This window comes from Balaenoptera musculus, chromosome 16, assembly GCF_009873245.2.
Source record: "Balaenoptera musculus isolate JJ_BM4_2016_0621 chromosome 16, mBalMus1.pri.v3, whole genome shotgun sequence".
NCBI lineage: Eukaryota > Metazoa > Chordata > Mammalia > Artiodactyla > Balaenopteridae > Balaenoptera > Balaenoptera musculus.
The window spans coordinates 31,257,969-31,277,333 of record NC_045800.1 but is presented as its reverse complement, the minus strand read 5'-3'; the positions used below and the strand labels follow the sequence as shown (position 1 = coordinate 31,277,333).

At 51.4% G+C, this 19,365-nt stretch overlaps 1 protein-coding gene across 1 annotated transcript in view; it reads right to left on the bottom strand.

Moving 5' to 3' along the window:
- Positions 1-11,226: 11,226 nt before the first annotated feature.
- SLIT1 (slit guidance ligand 1) overlaps positions 11,227-19,365 on the bottom strand; it is a 170,401-nt gene continuing 162,262 nt past the window's right edge. Inside the window, exons 31-37 of the mRNA XM_036828945.1 lie at positions 18,064-18,201; positions 16,566-16,803; positions 14,868-14,998; positions 14,230-14,384; positions 12,829-13,117; positions 12,269-12,480; positions 11,227-11,465 (exon numbers count right to left, since the gene is read on the bottom strand). Coding sequence (XP_036684840.1) covers positions 11,227-11,465; positions 12,269-12,480; positions 12,829-13,117; positions 14,230-14,384; positions 14,868-14,998; positions 16,566-16,803; positions 18,064-18,201 — 1,402 coding nt within the window. The remainder of the gene's footprint in view (positions 11,466-12,268; positions 12,481-12,828; positions 13,118-14,229; positions 14,385-14,867; positions 14,999-16,565; positions 16,804-18,063; positions 18,202-19,365) is intronic.

The window sequence follows — 19,365 nt, the reverse complement described above, 5'->3', positions numbered from 1 at the left end:
TTCTAGGAAAATAAAAAATGTATTGGCACTGATACTTTTTTCAGTCACCTACTCTTCTTTCAAAATAATTTTATTAAAGGCACACCAATAACTGAAAGATAGAGGCTTGAAGTGCTTTAGAAAGACTAATAGAAAATTGGAGCCTATTATAACCTGAGTGTGACTGAGAAGTTATGGATGATTAGATTAAATCCTGTCAACTGCCAAGATTTTGTCTTCCCCTCCCCCAAAACTCAAGGATGTGTTTCTCAGTGGCTCTAAAACAGTGACTGTTCCGTTTGTTTTGAAACAGATAATTATCATTTTGAATTCTTAACTATGAATTTTTATCTTCTTATGGCTCGGTATCCACTGAAATACTGGAAATTTTTCTGAGTATGAAATCATGTCTATGTAAGGCATCAGCAAAGCAATCCTCACATCCCAGCAGTAAATACTCTACCCCAGGCTTGCTCCCAAGTCCTTTTCAGGGAGAAAGAGAAAATAAAAAGATGATTGTATTTAATACAAGCAGAATTATGGGAAGCCTTTTGAGACAGCCTTCGATATAGTTCATCCCTTGAAATGTCAGAACAAACTGCTGTATTCTACAGTGGACAGATTGGAAGACATGAAAGTCTGACCTCCTTCCCTTAAGGATACTGTCATGCTCAGGCAGAAACCCAGAGCTCCCTGATGCTGCTTGCCATGCTATACTGGGGACCCAGGGAACCACCTGAGTCACTTTGCAGGCATCCTTGCTCATGCTTCTGCCCTTGGAATTGAGCCACAGCTGGCCAGTTCCTTGCTTTACCTTCCCTTTGATCATTTTCCCAGAGCCTTGGTGGTTTATGTTAGTGCTCAGAGGGGCAGGTGTGCGGTCATGCTCGCCAGTGAGCAAAGTGACACAGAGGCTTTCTCACCTGCCTGGGACCATTCCATTTAACATGAGGTGCTCAGTAGGCAAGCCACATGGAAGTAGATTGCTTATTAAAAAAAGAACCACTTGCCCATGGTTTTATAATATACCAGAGATTGGAGGAAAGCATTGTACCTTGTTTTTTTAAGGGTTATGTTAAAAAAAAAAAAAGAGTAAAGAGACCCCATGTGGCCCGCACAGCCTAAAATATAAGCTATTTACTACCTGACCCTTTAAAGAAAAGGTTTACTGGCCCTTGCAATATGTCATTCAAGATCAAATTGTGTGGCCAGTTAGGCACAAACTTATTTTTTTATGTAGTCCAGCATTGCAACATTTCTTTCCTTTTAGATTTCACTGTTTCTGCCTGTTCGATCTTAGCACACAGCTGCTGTTCCACATTATTCCTGACTAATGCTCGTGTATTAAAGAAAAAAATATATCTCCCTTTGTGGATTGAGTATTTGTTGAATCTTGGACATTCAACGTGCTCTACTAGGATAACTAGTTAAAGCTAAAAGTACAAAGTCTTTTAAACTAAAAGTACTACAGTTGTCTTCATGTTTATGAGTCAGGGTGAACTTGACTCTCATGGAGAGATATTCCCCTACAGCAGTGCTCAACACAAACGGATTTCCTCATGAACTTAAAGCCTAGAATAGTGCCTCTCCCGGCAGGCAGAGGGCATGTTAGTTTCACCCCCAGAAACTATACAGTACATTCATGTACAGTATATTTGCAAGTTTATCACTCCCCAAGCTTCGGTCATTACTTGTGAATATAAATGGCTGGTCTTTTCACCTGTCTGAACCTCTAATCCAGATCACCCATCCTCAGCTCTCTTAAAAATACCAGCATGTCGATGGCACCTTGTCAGCCCACCAGCAGCTTTAGACCGAAGTTCAGAGCTCTCTGGCCTGGCCAGTGAAGCCCGCTCCTGGTCAGGCCTAACTCACCTCATTTTGAGGACCCACCTTTGGCACCTTGCCTCTTCCCTCTTCTGCTTATGCCCCAAGCCCCCTTCCAGGAGGCCTCTTCTCTGGGAAGTCTGCTACTTCTCAAGTGCTTCACTGAACATATATATGTTGTATTAGAAGCATTTCTTTTCATAACTGTTTTTCTTCTCGTAGTTAGCCATTGGGTCCAAATGCTAGTCACCTTACCAACTTTCTCACTCAAATCGTTTTCTATAATCTACACTTCATGTCGTCTTGTAGCTAAATCTGTAGAATTTGGGAGCTAGTTTGTGGAAGAGATGCTATACAAACAAGATTTTCATAATTTTGTATATTTATACCACAGGTAGGGATTAGTTTTAGAGCCACTATAGCTTAAGGTTATAAGTTTCACCAGTGATTTCTGCATTCTTAATAGTTCTAGGAGACTATGTGACTATGATTTCAAATACATATATATAATACGTATTTATACACACCACTGTGAAATTTATTTCACTGTGTAAATAGTGGTATTTTCCTGTTCAAATGCTTCTATAGAAAGTATTTATTTTAACAAACAAAAAAAATTAATGTCAAAAGGGCTTTCCAAAAAAGTGTTCTTTCTAGAGAACCCATCCTCCCCAGCTACGATGCTCGGCCACTGAACCCCCAAACAACATAGTGAAGGCAGAAGGGTGAGCCTTGAAGCCCTCACTGTATTGAGGCAGATGCAACTGGATTGGGAACCTGAGCACAATCCCCACTGTCACCCCATCCCAGAACAAAGGGGGTCTCCCACAGTCGGTGTGACTGCACCAGGCATGGCATCGGGGCTTGCCTCCAGCAGCCCACTTTTTGCATATACAGTTGGTACATTCAGCTGTAGATTTCAACATCCTGTGCAGGGAGATGAGCCTTAGTTGTAACCCCAAGGAAATACAAACCTATACCTGTGGGATATGGAGAAACCACTGGTTGCCTAAAGAAAGCATTAAGATGTATTTTAGTCTTTCTCACCTTTGTGAAAGACCTGTTCCCACTCTCGTTAACTACGGGAGATAAGCACGTTTCCTTCCGCACCTTGACTGAGTACTGAGCGCCTCAGCTTGCTGCCTCCTCCCTCTCTCAGCGTCTGTGCAGATGTGGGCCAGCCCACCTATAACTGATGGTACACAGTGAGGCCGTCTGCTCTAAGATGTGTGCAGCTTTACTTCTCAGGAGTCCTGGCCTGCAGTTCAGCACCCGTAAATGTAATGGAACTGATGCTCTCCCATCATGTTCCTCTTCCCTGTGCCCCATTCCTGGGCACCCCTGTCTGAGTCACGATTCTCATTCTGCCCGGCTGGCTGGACTGAGAACTGCAGCTCCAGGACTGCGGTGAGCTTGGGACGACACGCAGGGATTTGTGTCATCCATTTGAACCATAATTAGCATATTTACTTATGGCCTCCCTTTGTCTTTTCTAAACAAGTGAGGAAGACACTTGAACAGTCATGCTGGAGAATGTTTTTTTTCAGATGCTATTTGTAAGCAAATCTGATTTTAAGATGAAATGTGAAAGGGTAACTAGGTGCCAGGGAATTTAGCACTGAACTAGACAGTCAAAACTTTTTTAAACTTTGCAGGAAGAAATAAACTTTGCTCTCATCTAAATGTTCACGAGAAATAATGTTGTAAATAGTTTTTAAAAAATATTTATTACATGTGCTGTGTACAGATTCATGTTCTGAGTGATGTTGGTTTGCATTGTAGTATTGTAGAAGAATATATTTTGAGCAGTGGACTTCCTTTCATAACACAGTTCACACATGGAGAAAGAACAAAAACCAGCAGGTTGAGAGCTGTTTGGGGCATTTGATCTGTAATGTTACACCAAATCCAAGCTTTAGTCGTTCCCTCTTCTCATCTGGTTATGTTATATATTATATATCTATACACACACACATATGTATGATAAACTGGTCAGTGGTCAGCCCCCAGACCTGCAGAGCAGATTTCCAGGTTTTCTTTCTGATGTGTTGCCTGTAAGCAATAAGATTCTAGGTAATAGCATTTATTCCGGGCTCTGCGTTAGCCCTTGTCTCAGAGGATAGGGTGGGGGTAGAACAGCTCTTGCTAAGATCTCTTGCCTTTGCTGGAGAGGCTGCTGTACTTGAATTTTTGCTTCTGTTTGTCTGCACGCTCCTTCACATCATACAACACTAGCGATGGATGAGAAATCTGCCAGCACCAGACACATCAAAAATTGGGCATAGAGACTGAAAAATTATCAATTTTCCATGAATTTGTAGGGTTTACAGAATCTAGCTGAGGCAAAACTCATTTGGCTATAGCATAAGTGTAAGAACCTTTCACATTAAAAATGTAAATGGCCCATAAAAAGTCCTTTGACTGTATCTGAGCTACATTTAAGAGCTAGCCCATTTCCTGTACTCCTCCTCTGTGCCTGAGTTTGAAATATCTGAAGCCCCCTCCGTGTCTGGGGTTAAATCATTTAGGTTCGTGCAAAGAGGGCAGTTGCCTCTCCAAGCGTCCCAGCGTGTTCAGTCCAACAGATTTCTAAGCTGTTTAGCAGCCTCTCCTTGTGACCGTCCTGAACTTTATGAAAAATACCCCACACCCAGATAACCATTAATAGAATAATGTAGTTTTTTAGGCTTTTGGAATATGTCTTCTCTTTTGTATTTATGATGGTGTTTGGAATTTTTCACTAGTGTTTTTTTAGATTGAAGTGGGTGCATTAGGATAAAACTTTCCGTTGCTGAGCCTGAAGCAAGCAAGAGGAAAGAAGCGGACCTATGTTGTGTCTTTGGGAAGGTGACTACTTCTTGTGGTGGGGGGAGGGCGGGGGGGGGCGTTATAGATTACGTGGGGTAAAATAGAATTCCGCCCTGAGGCTCCCGGAGTCTTATGGCCTTGTAATAAATAATCCCTTTATTAGCCTCACTTAATCTCAATAGAAGCCTGCTGTTTACCCTCAGGGAACAAGTAGTTTTCAAAATTGAGCTCCTCCCAGGTCATTGGCCAGTGCCTGTGTGCAGGCATTGGTCATCTTTGTGAACTCATGGCATTATTTTCCCGTATGTATTATGATATTAAGAAATTCAACCCCAACCTGTATGAAAAGCACAGCCCAGGGTCCTACTTTTAGGCTAGAGTTAACGCCTTTGAGAGGCCAGGGGGTCATGGGAGGCCCATGCAATTTAACTGAAGCTCAGGTGCCGTGTTGGGTTTTTATTGGTTTTAGGCCACAGCCTTCAGAGTGAATTTAGGGCAGGGCTGCTGATCTGGCTGTGGATCCAGGGAGCTCTAAGATGAATCTCTACCGTTCCTTTAAAGGTCTTTCTGGTTCTTCCCAGTGTTGTCATTGCCGAGGTCATTCTCGTAGTTGTTCAGATGTGCTCCTTTTTGCTGTCTTGTGAGTCTTAGCCAGCGATCCAGATGCCCAAGGACAGAGTCTCCAGAGGGCCTAGCTCCTTCCTGGTACCAGGTGTGTGATCCTGACCTGTGTGAAGGCGGTCTTGTCAAAAGTAGTGAAATGAGAATTTCTGCAAACGGTAATCCGGATGATCAGCATGTATCCCTTGGGCCTGGACTTCCACTATGTTAGTGAGTGTAGGAAAATACTGTGTCTTTTATGGAAGAAAATTCAATGTATGCTGTGAATTTGTTGGTTTGAAACATTGAAAATTTTTCATTAGACAATGTTTACATACCTCACCTGAAGAACCTTTGAGAGTGTATATATGAAATTTAAAATATATTAAGTTGCTTTAAAACAATATGTATAGCTATAAAAGTTGGAGTTATTTTAACTTTGAATATGTACCAAGTCTCTTAAATATTGAAATCTTGTGGACTTTTTGTGCTTCTGTGTTTTACTTTCCTATTAGACCATGTAGGAAACTGTGTTCTTGTTATTGGTAAAGGGGCCCTCACTGAAATCCAAGCTTGGAAGGATTTCCTTTGTTGTTTCAGATTTTCTAGTTTGGTTTTGAGGGATGGGTTACGGAGCTAGAGGATGTGTGGGCGGGATTTCTCTAACGTTGACATCTATTCCATGAGCTTTTCCTAGGCGCTTATTTTATTGCAGCGTATTAAACTTCTTTGATATTAAAGTGTGTTTGTGTAGTTACTGGAGAGGGTACGGAACGCATTGAAGCCCAGCGTTCAACTTGTAGCCTACAGCAAAGTTGGTAAATTGCCAGAAGGAACCAAAAAGCAATACTTCTTACTACTATTGCCTCGGCCACTGATGTTGGGACTTAAAGGAACATCGTTTGCTAGATCTGTGGCCATTTTGTGAGTTATGCCTAACTTCAGGGAATAGAAAACACAATGGATGATCCTTGGGAATTCCCATGGCAGAACCGGAAAGGTGCCAGTGCTTCATCCTGAGGTGCAAGGAGCAATTGAATCCGTGCTACTGACCTCAGGTATGCCACTGCTAGATTAGGGGGGATGTGCATGGCACCCCAGCTCTCTGGAGCCCATGTTGGGGTATGGCAGAAAGTTGGCAGGGAATCCTTCCATTTACTCGCCTCATGACCCGTTTCATTATATTCTTTCAACTCTCCTGGAGATGAGTCTATTTAGGGATCCAGTGAGCCAGTGATTCCTGTGGAATCAGCCACAATTTCATTAACAAGTTCATCTGACAGTGGCCATTGACTCGCAGAACTCCACCCGATGGAAATAACCCTGCAGCTGGCAGTCAGGCCGCCCTTCTTAATTTGAATTTGGAGAACTATCTTGTTCCAGATGAGGACTTTTCGTTGTTGAAATAGACCTCTTTTCCTCCAATATTCATCATGTGGTAGAATAACTGGAGTCTGACATGAGAGATGCAGACTGGCTTGGGGTGAGGGAACATCTCTAAAATGAACTCTGAGGGCTCAGGACACAGGGGTGATAGAGATGCATTATCACCAATATGGGGAAGTGTGGCAACTCTAGTTGGAAGCCTGGGCATCCCTTCGACTCCCTCCACCCCCCCAGCCAAGGCCTGCTGTGCCCATTCCCTTGGCTAGATATTTCCTTGTAACTGAAATGTGCCACTTACTTTACTCTAACTCAGGTTGCAGACTGGTGGCTGACAGTTGTGTTTTATTTAGCCAGTGTTTAAAAAACAGTATTTTAAAACTGAGTGTTTACATTAAAATTGATTTCTAGCTTTTAAAAAAAGATAACGAAGATCTGACAAAATTAGTGCGTGGTAAGAGTCAGCTGAAGCTGGGTGGATTGGAAAGCTCACCCTGCAGGTCATCACAATCTGCCTCACTTACCATTTGTCCCTTGCTCTTCACAGTAGGGAACCAGGTCTCTGTCCCTGCTGCTTTATCAGAAGTGGCAGTACAGATGATGGGCTGAAGGGCATGTGGCCACTTGACTCATTTAGGTAAGTAACCTACTGGCCTCTCCAGACTCTTGAGCTTACAACCCTATTTTAACCTGTTTTCTGTCCTGTACCTGGTTCGTTACATTTCCTCCCAAATCCCTCATTGCTTTGAAGGCACTGCAGTTACCATCACTGCCCACTTTCAAGGTGACCGTGTGCTGTTAAGGTGTGGCATATGTGACCGTCACCACGAGCGGGAAATCAGTTTATGGTCCTGCATCAGAGGAGGGCCAGCGGGGTCCCCTTGGTGTCAGGGGGCTTTCCCAGCCTCACTGCCAGGGCCTGGCCTCACCAAGACACTGAGGTCACACGTCCTACAAAGCTCAATTTGAGTGCAGTTCTGTGGTCTGAAGTCATAGTAGAACCACTGTAGAAGTATGTTTGTCTCCTTTCTCCACTGATCCCTAAGAACCACTGTTCTGGTGCCTGACAGGTCAACCTTACAGGACAGTTGGAGAAGCCACACTGCTCTAATCTGTTGCCCTGATGCTCTAAAACCTTCAGAGCCATGTTAAATATGGGCATGGCCCTGTACACAAACTTACAAAACGTGGTGTGTGACTCTTGAAGAGAAATGAGGATGGACAGCCTCCCCAGATCCGTGTGTGCTGTGCCGTGTCAGGCTCTGTTCTCACACTGACATCCCCAGGGAGCTATGACTAAGCCACCCCCCAGACCTCCCCTTCCTTCTTCAGGAGGAACAGGCCTCCTTTGCCACTTCAGGAAGGCTAGAGAGTTCCAAGGGCAGATACCCTACATGTGCTGTGTCTGGGCTCCACGCCTGCATTGTGGCTGGTGTATGGGCAGCCCAGAAACTCTCGCCCATGCGAGGGTGTGTGTCAGCAGCCCTGGGCTCATCCTTGATGCAGAAAAAGAGATCAACAAAGGCAGAACCTGAGTGAATCAATTTCATGTTCACAGGAAGACAACAGACAATATCCAACATGTTCTAAAATAACACGTCTCAGGACAGGGCAGGTGTGGCTCCCCCAGGGGCTTGTTCTAAACCAGTCTCTTTAAAAGAGTGATCCAAACAAGACTACAGAACCCCCCCACCCCAAACCAAACCAAATGTCACAACTACATAGCATCTGAAAAGCAAAGCGAGACACTGGATGTTGACTTTAACATATAAAAATACTATAACAAAATGAAATACAAATATATATTAGAATCTGTTAAGTATTCTGTGTAAAGAGATACTTTCCTGGTTAGGCTAACAGCAGGCAAAGAAGAGACAAAGTACAGCCTTTTCCATTTCCTGACACCTGCACAGGGAGCCAAGGCCACTGTCGCCTGCAGTGCGGCCAAAGCAGCAGCAACTTTGGGACTTGCCCTGCTTATGTCTCTTCAGTGGAATCAGCCGAGGACGACATCAAAGTGAACTGGAGTCTTTACCAAAGGGGTGGCAAGGTTTGGAAATGATTTCTCAGATGATTTCGTGGTAGCCTTCTTCTGGGACTCGGCAGGCCCAAACGTGAACAGGCAAGGTGTGTGGTGATCCAGTTCCTTAGCGACTTTCGGGTTGGTGGTTCAGTTGAGGAAAACTTGATCCTGGGGCGCATGGGTCTCTCGGCCCCTTGCTGCCCTCACCCTTGTGGTGCAGCCCAATCTCCTGGCTCGACCAAGGGTGAGTATGGAGCTGGGCTGGGGCGCGGGGTGCTGTGGAGGGGTGCACAGGGGTGGCAGCAAGCTCGCAGGGTACTCCCTGCAAACAAACACTCCATCCTCTGCCCTCCCAAACCCATGGCACTGGGAGTGCAGGACTCCTGGCAGCCAGTACCTGTCTGCAGGTGCCCTTTCCACTTCTGCAGAGCGAAGAGGTCCTGCCAGACATCACCCCTCAAGCCCGGGTAACGGTTTCTGCAGGTCAGTGAGGAATGGTGGTAGCCAGGGGAAGGTATGTGTCTCAGGGTTGGCGGGTTCCAGAACCCTCTCTTCCGTGGAAGGGGCAGGCTAGCTTGAGCTTTCCTTCCTACCCAGCCTGGTGCTGGCTGCTGTCCAGGTGCCCGCAGGGGCCCAGAAAGTCCAGGTAAGAGAAGGATGCTGTGCAGCCCTAGGAGAAGCCCCTCGAGGCCCAGGCTGCTGCGCATGAGTGTGAGGGGTGCTGTGGCCTTGCTCAGAGTTACAAGAAAATAGAGCCTGGCCCCTGGTGAGGGGCAGATCCAGCCTTCAGGACACCTCCCCAGGTGGACAGGGCAGGGTCCTCTGCCCATTACAGGGGGCCCAGGACTCAAACTCACTGGCCTGAGTCCCAGGGTAGTGGAACACGCCAGGCGCTCTCAGTCGTAGGATGCTCCAGGATAGTATCAAGGACTCCGCCTGCCGCCCCCAAGCACAAGGCCACCTCAACCCCATCACAACATACTCCCCTGACCCTGCCTTCTGTTTGCAGAGGGAAGGAGCCAGGAAAGGGACATGCTCACCCTCCTTGCCCCCCAGGATCCCCCAGGGGCACACGCTCTTGGGGAGACACTGGGACAGGAGACCGTGACCTATCTTCCTTCCAGCCAGCTCGCTATTTAGGCACAAAGATCATCTTTCTGCGTGTTCATTCCGCGTGGAAGAGAAGCATTTGTAGTCACACAGCCACATGTTCGATGACTCTTCAGACACTTGAGTCCTTCCTTGCAAACACTTGGAGTGAGCAGCTCTGGCCTGGGCCAGTGTCTGTGGTTGGAGCCCTCACTCGCCTCAGATCCCTTCCCAGGCATCCTTCCCAAGCATCACAGGTCGCTCCTGTGATGTTCTGTGGTCAGTCGCCTCTGTCCGTGAGGGGAGAACACCCGCAGTACCCAGCCCCGGTTAGGCACATGAATACTTGTTGATGTGATTAATGAAAGTAGATCTTCTAACTCCTCCAGCTTCCCTCCTGGAGCCACAGTGGGAGAGTCTACATTGCTCACCCCCATCTCCCCATTTGATACCTGAGGAGACTGAGGCCCATGGGGAAGAAGTTTGCCCAGAGTGACAGAGCCAGCGGAGGTTTCCTGATGTCTGGACCACTGTTCCCTACTGGTCTGCGGCGTGAGGTGATCTGAACCCAGTCTACATGGGAGGAGACCCCTCCTTGGCCTAGCAGCCTAGCCCAAGCCCCCTACACCCCCAAGTCCCCCTGCTAGCTAGCAGCTGATGGCTGGCTAATGGCTGGGGAAGCCCAGGACCAATGCCCCCTTGGTGGCTAGTATCTGGAGGTGGTGATGTTTATTCAGTTGGAACCAAGAACCCCTGTCCTTTTTGGTGGTGTTCCCCCCCTCCTCCAAGCAGTCCCAGCGGTTGTTTCCTCCGCATGAGCACCCTCCTTGAAATTACAGTGCTCATCCCATAACTTTGGGATTCAGAGGTCTGGTCCTAAAACCACCTCCACCCCCTGGCCCGTTCCCAAGCAAGCAGTGGCTGCAGCACCGCCAGGCAGCCCAGGGGGCAGGGCTTGGTCCCTTCCTGGCCAGCAGGAGGGGGCCCTTCCCCTTCACAGCCTGGCCTACTGCCAGCAGACGCTGCGGCAGCAGAAATTGAGAGCCAGGCCGGCTGCCCCAGCGCAGGTTGAGAGTACTTCGAGGTTATCTGCAGGGGGGCAAGGGGCTTCTGGGACCCGCACAGGCCACAGGCGAGAGGGAAAGGCTGGTTTGGGAAGGGGCAGTCCCATCTTCAGACCCAGGTAGCAGGCAAGGAGGAGGTGTCATTATTCTGCACTTCTTGGCCTGACCTCACGCAGACATTCATTCAACAAATATTTATTAAGCGCCTATTTGTGCAAGGCACTTCCGGAGAGGGCGGGTTGCGGCCCGGGCCACGCCCACCCGCCCCGCCCCGTCCCCAGCTGCGGCGCCGTCGGCTTTAGAAAGGTGGTTCTGGCCCCGCCCACGGGAGGGCCGGTCGCCCAGGCGTCGCCGCGGTGATGGCCCGCACCCCAGCCCAGCTGCCGGCCACTCGGTCTCCGCTGCGGCCGCGCCCCCTCGCCCGCCCTCTCCCCTCCCCGTCCACGCCGGGCGCTAAGCGCAGAAGGCACAGCCACACTTGGTGGGCTTCTCCACCTCCTCGGCAAAAGAGGTCCCATCGCTGCACTCAAAGGTGAACTTCCTCCGCTTCAGCCGCAGGCCCTGGCAGCAGCCCTGGCCGGGGCATGAGCCCCGGCACTCCACCCACGACAACGGGCGCGTGGTCTGGCAGATGGCATAGCCCCTCTGGACCTGGTGAAAGTCCCGGACAGGGTCCCCCCGGCACTCGGACTCTGGATGGGACAGACACCAAGAGAAAGCCTCAGGGCACACCCATGGGCCAGCGCTGCCCCCGGGGAAGCAGGAGGAGCAGAAAAAGGAGGAGGAGGAGGGTGGGGCAGCATCCTCGGACCCCACCTCCATCCCCACCTCCTCCCTGCCAGACATGCACATGCACACGCTTCCTCCTGGGCCCACAGTGAGGTCAGTGAAAAGGAAGAACTTTCTAGCTGCCAAGGCCCCCCAGGACAGATTGGGCTGCCAGGGTAAGGTGGCCTCCAGAGGAGTGCAAGAGGTGGCTGGAAGCCTGGGAGGCGATGACATCAGAGAAGAAATTGGAGCCAGAGGGTATGGCCTAGGGGACCTGAAGGTGCCTGAGTTTTGGATTTCTCAGGCTCTTTCCTGCCCCCTTCAGCAGCAGTCCCTTGACCGTCTTGGTCACGTGGGCCAGGAGGACCTGGGAAGGGTCCCCAACTCTCAGACTTCCTGCTGCCCTCCAGGTCCCTAAGTGATGTGGCCAAGATGCTGTTACTCTGGTGGTCTCTTCTGTAAGGAGAGACCCCAGCCAGAAGGGGCACTTAGCCCAGATAAAGGGGCTACAGGGCAAGCTGGGCCAGGGAGAGATGGGCATCTGTCTAGGGGTGGGGCTCAGAGCCCAGAGGACTGGGGGCGCTACAGCCCAATAGCAGCCCAAGGTGCAGGAGGGGAGAGGGGGCACAGAGCAGTTGCTGAGGTTGGGAAAAAGAAAAGTCAAGTCACTACAGCACGTTGTGGGGAGGGACCCTGGAGAGGGCATGTCAGGAGGGGGGCCCCTGACCTTGCTCGCACAGCTCGCCCGAAAAGCCGGGGTCGCACACACAGTGCGCCCCCTTGGTGGCTGAGGCCTGGCAGTGGCCGTGCAGGCACCGCAGGCCCCCACAGGGGTCTGCAGGTGCCCCAGCCTGGTTGCACAGGGCCCCCGAGTACCCATCCTGGCACTGGCAGCTGTAGGAAAGAGCATCTAGAGGCACGCACTTCCCGTGGACACACCTGGAGGGACAGAGAAAAGGCACTGTGAGGACAGGCCAGAGCCAATCCAAGCCCACCCGAGGGCACCCCACACCCCCAGCCTTGGGCTTCACAGGGTCTTATTCTGTTCCCAAAATTGAAACAAAGGCAGCAAAATGTGATTGTGTTTGTCCCTAGGGTCCTTTTCCTGTTCATAAAAACTGAAAGCCAGAAAAAATTAATAAAACCCTGTGTTAGGCCACATGTTCCAATTTTGGAGTTTAAAGACACAGTCTTTCCTCACCATGGGGAAGTGGAACTTGCAGGGAAGGGAAGGGAACCTGCAGGTGGGCAGTGGGGGAGGGCTCCCTGAGCCCAGCCCAGGCTCACTTGTGGCCATGGCAGGGGCCGTCGGCTGGCTGGTCGCAGTGCAGGCCCTCCCAGCCGGCCTCACAGTGGCACACGGGCCCCGGTGTGGCATTGGGCTGGCAGATGCCATGCAGGCAGTAGAGCTTCCGGCAGGGCTCACAGCCTGGCACCACCCCTGGCTTCATCCTCGTCTTGGTGAAGTCCTGCAACTCGTTGTTGATGTACAGGTTTCGGATGCAACCGTGGAAGCTCGTGCCATTGAGGATCTGCCACAGGCGGAAGGCGGCCGAATTCACGTCCACTGGCATCCCTGGAGTGGAGGGGAGGGGGCAGAGCTGAGCTGAGTTAGGCTCAAACCCTGCCTGGCACCCACCTCTGAGGCCCACTGGGCATCTCTACAGTGTTCCCTCGGCATCTGTCCTTCAGTCTCTGCAACTCTGGGCCAATGTCTTTTGCCACCTTGGAGGGTCCAGACTCCTTTCCCAGAAGAAATGGAAAAGCTGCTTCCTCTGTGATCAGAGCCTGGGGGTGCCAGGCCTGGCAGCAACCAGCTGACAAGTGATGCTCTGGGTGCCTGAGTCTGGCCGCCCTCGCGCAGGGCTCCTGCCCAGAACACCAGCTTTTACCTCCCAGAGACCCCAAAAGCAGCAAAGGACTTGGGCCCAGAACCCATGTGCACGGCACTTTGTCCCCCACTTTTGTGGTCATCCCTTCACAGCAGCCCTCTGACGTCGGAGTTGCTGAAACCCCTTCGATTTCAGTGCTCAGTGACCTGCGCAAAGTTGCACAACTGGTAAACAGCAGAGCTGGGATTAGAATCCAGGGCTCCATCCCTCACACCCTCCTGGCCGACGTCTCGGCAAGGCCCTCTGAGGCACGGAGACGGCCCCGCTGCATTTAGAAACCTGTCTCGTCTAGACCTAGAAATGTTCTCGGGTGCTGGATGGGGCCATCTAGCCACAAAGCCTGTAAGCCCAGCTGGGAGGTCCCCAGTTGAAGCAGGGAGTCCATGCCTGGGCCTCTGAGGGACCCGAGAACGGACCCTGAACAACTGACAAGCCCCTTCTGGCCCTAAGCCAAGAGGAAAGGTACCTACCGTGCAAAAGTTAGCTGGAAAAGTTCAGGCCCCCTCCCAGGCCAGGCCTCAAGCCCAACCCACATTCCCATCCTTCTTTGTCAGTCTGGGCTGGGCAGAGAGCAGTGCGGGCTCTAGGCAAGGTGGACAATCCGCCAGCAGCTTGGCCATTCATAGGATCCTCCCCCACTGCCACCTGGGAATGTCCCCCACCAGGCAGTTCTCCTGAGCCGGGCAAGGCTCAGGCCAGAGAGCAACAGAGGCCCCACCTGGAATGTCTGTTGCTACCACTTGATGGAGTGGCCCGGGGAGGGCCAGCTGCAGCTCCACCCAGGCCAGGTCCTCACCTCCCACATAGAGGGGCGCCTCGCTGTTTAGTGTGTAGTGTTTGCCGAAGTTGTCCATGGTCATGGGGCTGCCGCCATCGATGGAGAGATTCACCATCTGGTCAAAGGTGACCAGCTCAACGGTGTGGAACTGCCCATCATTGATTGTCTCGGCACTGGAAGAAGATGAGGCGCCCCCGCCCCAGGGAATGGCCTTCAGCTGGACCCATCCCCGCCTAGGCACTTCCCCAGAAAGGCCACTGGTCCAGCAGCTGATTCCCAAGAAACCAAATATCTAACAGAGGGGACTGTGGGGACTTGGTGGCCTCTGACCTGGTCCCTCCTGCTCCCCTCTGGGCACTCTCTTAGGAAAGCTGAGAAGTTTGGGGCAGGGGTTTCCAACTAATCAGCCTCCCCTCCCCACTGAGGAGCTCCCTGTGAGGCGGTTGTGGACGGGGAAGGATGGGACCACTGCTCAGGCCCCAGGGAGCCTCGGACCCAGCATGGGGCTGGACTTGGTGGTCTGAATGCCCTTTCCGCTTGGGCAGCCCAGGTCTCTGGTAGTGCCGATAACCACCTGCTCTTGGCCCAGGAGACCCCTCCCTGGCAGTCCCCCAGCCCTTGAGGGCAGCTGGTGGGCCTGAAGAAGCCCTCCCTACCTGTAGATGGCAGAGCTGGGGTAGCTGCCCGGGTCGTAGCTGACACGTACATGGCCCTGGTACAGCTCCACCGCAATGTGGTCGTCGTCACCATTGTACAGCAGGATCCCATTGTCCTCTGCTGTGGAGACCTATGGCAACGGCACTTTCTCTCCCACCCCACCCCACCCCACGCAGCGGCAGCACAGGCTGGCGGGTGGGGCAGACGGAGGACCCACGATTAAAAGAGAAATGTGTGTAGAACTGTCCTCCCCTGCCTCCCCAAGGGAAACATCCTCCAGGGGGCGCTGTCCCAGGCTGGCAGCCCCACACCACCACCCCCCCCACTCAAATTCCATCCACAGCCAGTCTGGCCAGGGCCAGGCAGGGGAGGGCAGATGGGCCAGCTGAGGCCTGGAAACTCTGTGCCAGGAGATAACAGAGCTTGGGACCACCTGCCCAGAGAGGACGGTTAGACAGGATGTGGGGTATCCTGTTCTGTGGGCCTCAGGGAGCTGCCTTGGGGCCAGGATGGGACCTACAGAGGACAGATTCAGGAAGACTCTCCAACAGCCAGAGCCACCCAAACCTGGAAGGTAGCACCTGTCACTGGAGCCATGCAAGCAAAAGCTGGAGCTGTGCCTTGGGAGGGAGATGCCTCTATGATGCTGTGGGAGCCATCATCTTTTTCTCCTGCCTTGTTCCTCTCCTGGTAAAGACCCTGACCCCCTGGTCTGTACAGCTGCCACATGGCCCAGTCTGGACCATGGCACCCCATCACCCTGGACTCAGTAGTTGGTCCAGGGATGGGCATGTGACCTGAGGCAGGCCAATCAGAGATCTTCTCTGATCCGAGGTTGCTGACTGTTGTCCAACTAGAGCTATGGGGAAGAGCCTGCGGTGGGGATAGCGGGATAAACTGAGCCTCTCCAAGGATGTGCCTGAGGCAATGGCTGGGCAGGGTTTTGGTGAGTTTTATTTTGTTGAGCAGTTAGGCTAGCTGTGGTCTTGCTGTGTGGACAGTGTAGTGGATAGAATTTATGAGAGGTGATCAAGGGAAGGAGAGCAGAGTGGGCATGTTTGAGAGGCTGAAAGGTTCTGAGAGAAAAGAAGGAGAAGAGGACAAATAAAGGAGAGAAGAAAGATGTGGCAGTTGGGATAAGGAATGGAATTTGGGGAAAAGAAAGGGATGACTAAAGAGGAGTTTAATTTTTTTTCATGTGAAGTGCAATGCAATCCGCTGTCCCTCTCCAAGAAATATTTAGCAAACAATGCTGCTGAAGTAGAACTTGCTTCGTTTTCCCTCAACATAATAATGTTCTGAGATGGAATTCAAGACATGAAGTGGAAAATAAGGGCTCCCAGCGCTAGCTGTGGCCGTGTTCCGGCCACATGGAGAAAGCCAGTCTGCAGCATTGGAGGCTGAAGCTGAGGGGAGTCTTTGAGACAAGAGATGGTGGGAGAAGATCCTGGTAAGTTTGGTTTTGCGGATCCAGTCACCCATGAGACCACCTCCACCCCTGCCCTTCCCTGAGACTGGTTTTGTGACCCAATAACCTTTCCGACTGTGCTTAAACTAGCTCAAGCTGAGATCCTGATACCCACATCCAAAGAGTTTTGACTAACACAGGGTGCTCCCAGCTGTCCTGATACTCTGACCTGAGGCCAGGGTCCCCTGCTGCCGGACCACCCTCTGTGACGGGCGCCCTGGGCACGCACCTGCAGTGTGATGTTGGCCCGTGGCCAGTTCTGCAGGTCGGTGAACTGTAGGTAAGTGTCCCGATCCACGAAGTTGACGCTAAGCAACTTCTCACACTCGGGGCCGCCAAAGCCCGGGAGGCACTGGCACACAGGCTGGCTGCCCTGGTCCACACAGTTGGCCCCGTTCTGGCACTCAGTCCCCTCACAGGGGCTCCTGGGGGCAGGCGGGTGGGGAGGGGTCTCACAGAGCTGCCCACTGAGGGGGAAAAGACACGGGTCAGAGAGGGCAGGGCCAAGGAGCAAGGGGTCATCTTCCTCTCCCACAGTCCTGGAGAGAAACTCACTAAACATCTTGGGACACTGTTGCTTTAAAGTAACAGAAGATGCTCCTAATGAACACTTTCCCTAAGAGAATTAAGAGCCAGAAAGATGCTGAGGAACAAGGTGAGAAACAACTGTGGTCCCTGCACCAGCAGCATCAACATCACCTGAGCACTTGTCGGAAATGGAAAGCCTATTGAATCTGGTTTTTAACAAGATCCCAGGTGACTTGTGTGCCCGTTAGTTTTAAGAAGCACTCAGTGTTCATGTCAGCAAACTCTGCTAGCAAGTTTTACTATACCCATTTCACAGAAAAGAAAGCTGAGACTTAAGAGACAAACAAAAGAGAGAAGACTCTGTAGCACCAAATATTCACAACAGCCAAAAAGAGGAAACAACCCAAATGTCTATCAGCGATGAATGGATAAACAAATGTGGTATATCCATACACTGGAATATTATTCAGCCATAACAAGGAATGAAGTTCTGATACATGCTACCACATGGATGAACCTCTAAAACATGACGCTAAGTGAAAGCCAGTCACAAAGGACCACAGATCGTATGATTCCATTTATATGAAATATTCAGAATAAGCAAATCTACAGACACAGACATTAGTAGGTTAGTGGTTGTCTAGAGCTGGGATGGAGGGGCGTTGTGGAGACAGATAAGAGTGTGGAGTTTCTTTGGGGTAATGAAGTGTTCTAAAATTGTTTGTTTGTAATGGATGTACAACTCTGAGAATATATGAAAAGCCACTGAATTATACACTTTAACTGGGTGAATTATATAGCATATGAATTATATCTCAATACAATTGTTCTTTAAAAGAAGACACGAGCAGAGCATGGGAGGTGGGTGACCGGAAGGAGGGCAGGTGCCCTCCCCTTGCCTCCCAGAGAGACCAAGATGCAAAAGTAAATGGCCTTTAATTCAGGGCATGTCTTCAGGGGTTCACTGGGCAGGTAAGTGATGGGGCACTGCCCAGTAATCTGTACCCACCTCCCGCTCCCTCCGCCAATCAGGGTAGGGACCCTCTGCCTGTGCTCTGAGCTGCTGATTAACTTTCCCCAGACCACACAGATGGTGACTGGCAGAGCCACGGTGAAAGTTCCCAGGGTGGCTCCTGCCGGTCCCAGAGCTGACAGCTAAGAGGAGTCAGTCGCTCAGGGTGCCTCCCGGGGCCGCTCACCTGTAACCCTCAGCACAGAGGCAGGAGTAGCTGTTGACTCCATCCACGCACTGGGCCCCATTCTGGCAGCGGTGGTCCTCGCAGTCATCCCGGTTCTCCGTGCAGTTGTCACCCGCATAACCAGGTGCACACTCACACCTGGGGTGGGCGGGGGGTGGGGTGGGTCAACAGCCCCACACACAGCCCAGAGCTCGGCCAGGAGCCTGTGCGGCCCCAGGGCTGTGTGTGTGTGGCAGACAGCCTCATGGCCCTGGGGGTCTGTGGGGTCCCCCAGGAGGTCACATGGGACCCTAGATGTCAAGATGCCCCCACCCGTCCTGAGACCGTTTTCTAGTCCAGGAAGGGAGCTTATGTGGGCTGCAGGCAGGGGAAAGGGCTGCTCTGGGCTGGGAGGGTGGACACCCAGGAGCTGGAGAAGTTGGAGGACCACCTTAGCACCAAGAGCACATCCAAGGTCAACCTTCAGACCCTTCTCAACCTGCCCAGCTGCCCCCCCGCCCCCCTCCCCACCCCCAGCCAGTGCATGGCTCTGAGTCACATGGGGCTCATCCATCCCTCTTCCCCAGCCTCCCAACTGCACCGGCCCAGCCTCCCAGGCCTCAGACGCTAGTGCCCGCCTCCCCACAGCCTCCTGACTCCAGGCCAGGCCCCAGCTTCCCAGCTCACACTGTGGCCCACTGCTCGCCTGAGTCAGTCCATTTCTGCCAATTATTTGCCTATCAAATAAAGAGCACGCTCGTCCACCCCTGTCCGGTCGCAGACCTGCCAGATGCTCCCCACCCGGCTCCCCCCATAACAAGCCACCCCGCGGTCAGACCTGTTTCCACAGGCAGTAACCCGCACCTCGCTACACGTCTCTGCCTTCACACCTGTCGATTCTGGAATACCCTCTTCTCTCTCCCTGCCTAGGTCCAGCCAGGCCAGTACCTCATCTCCTCCAGGAAGCCTCCGGTGAACACCCCTTGCCGGAAACCCTTCCAAACTACAAACTGCAAACTCCACGGCTCAACCACACAACCTGGCAGGTAGGTGCTCCTGCCTGATTTTTTAACTCATTCCCAGTGTTTTTCAAGAGGTAAGAAATACCTTTGTACCCGGTAAACACACACATACACACACACACACAGCCCGCTGAAATCAGTTTCATGCCAAAATACTTATCCTTACTATATAAAAGGGCATGATGCTCTCTGATATTTTCTGTTTTATTTTTTTAACGTTAACCTTGACCCACCCAACTGATCACCATCTATTACTGGGTCTTGAGCTGCCGTCTGAAAAATGTTACAGTAGCTAAGCACC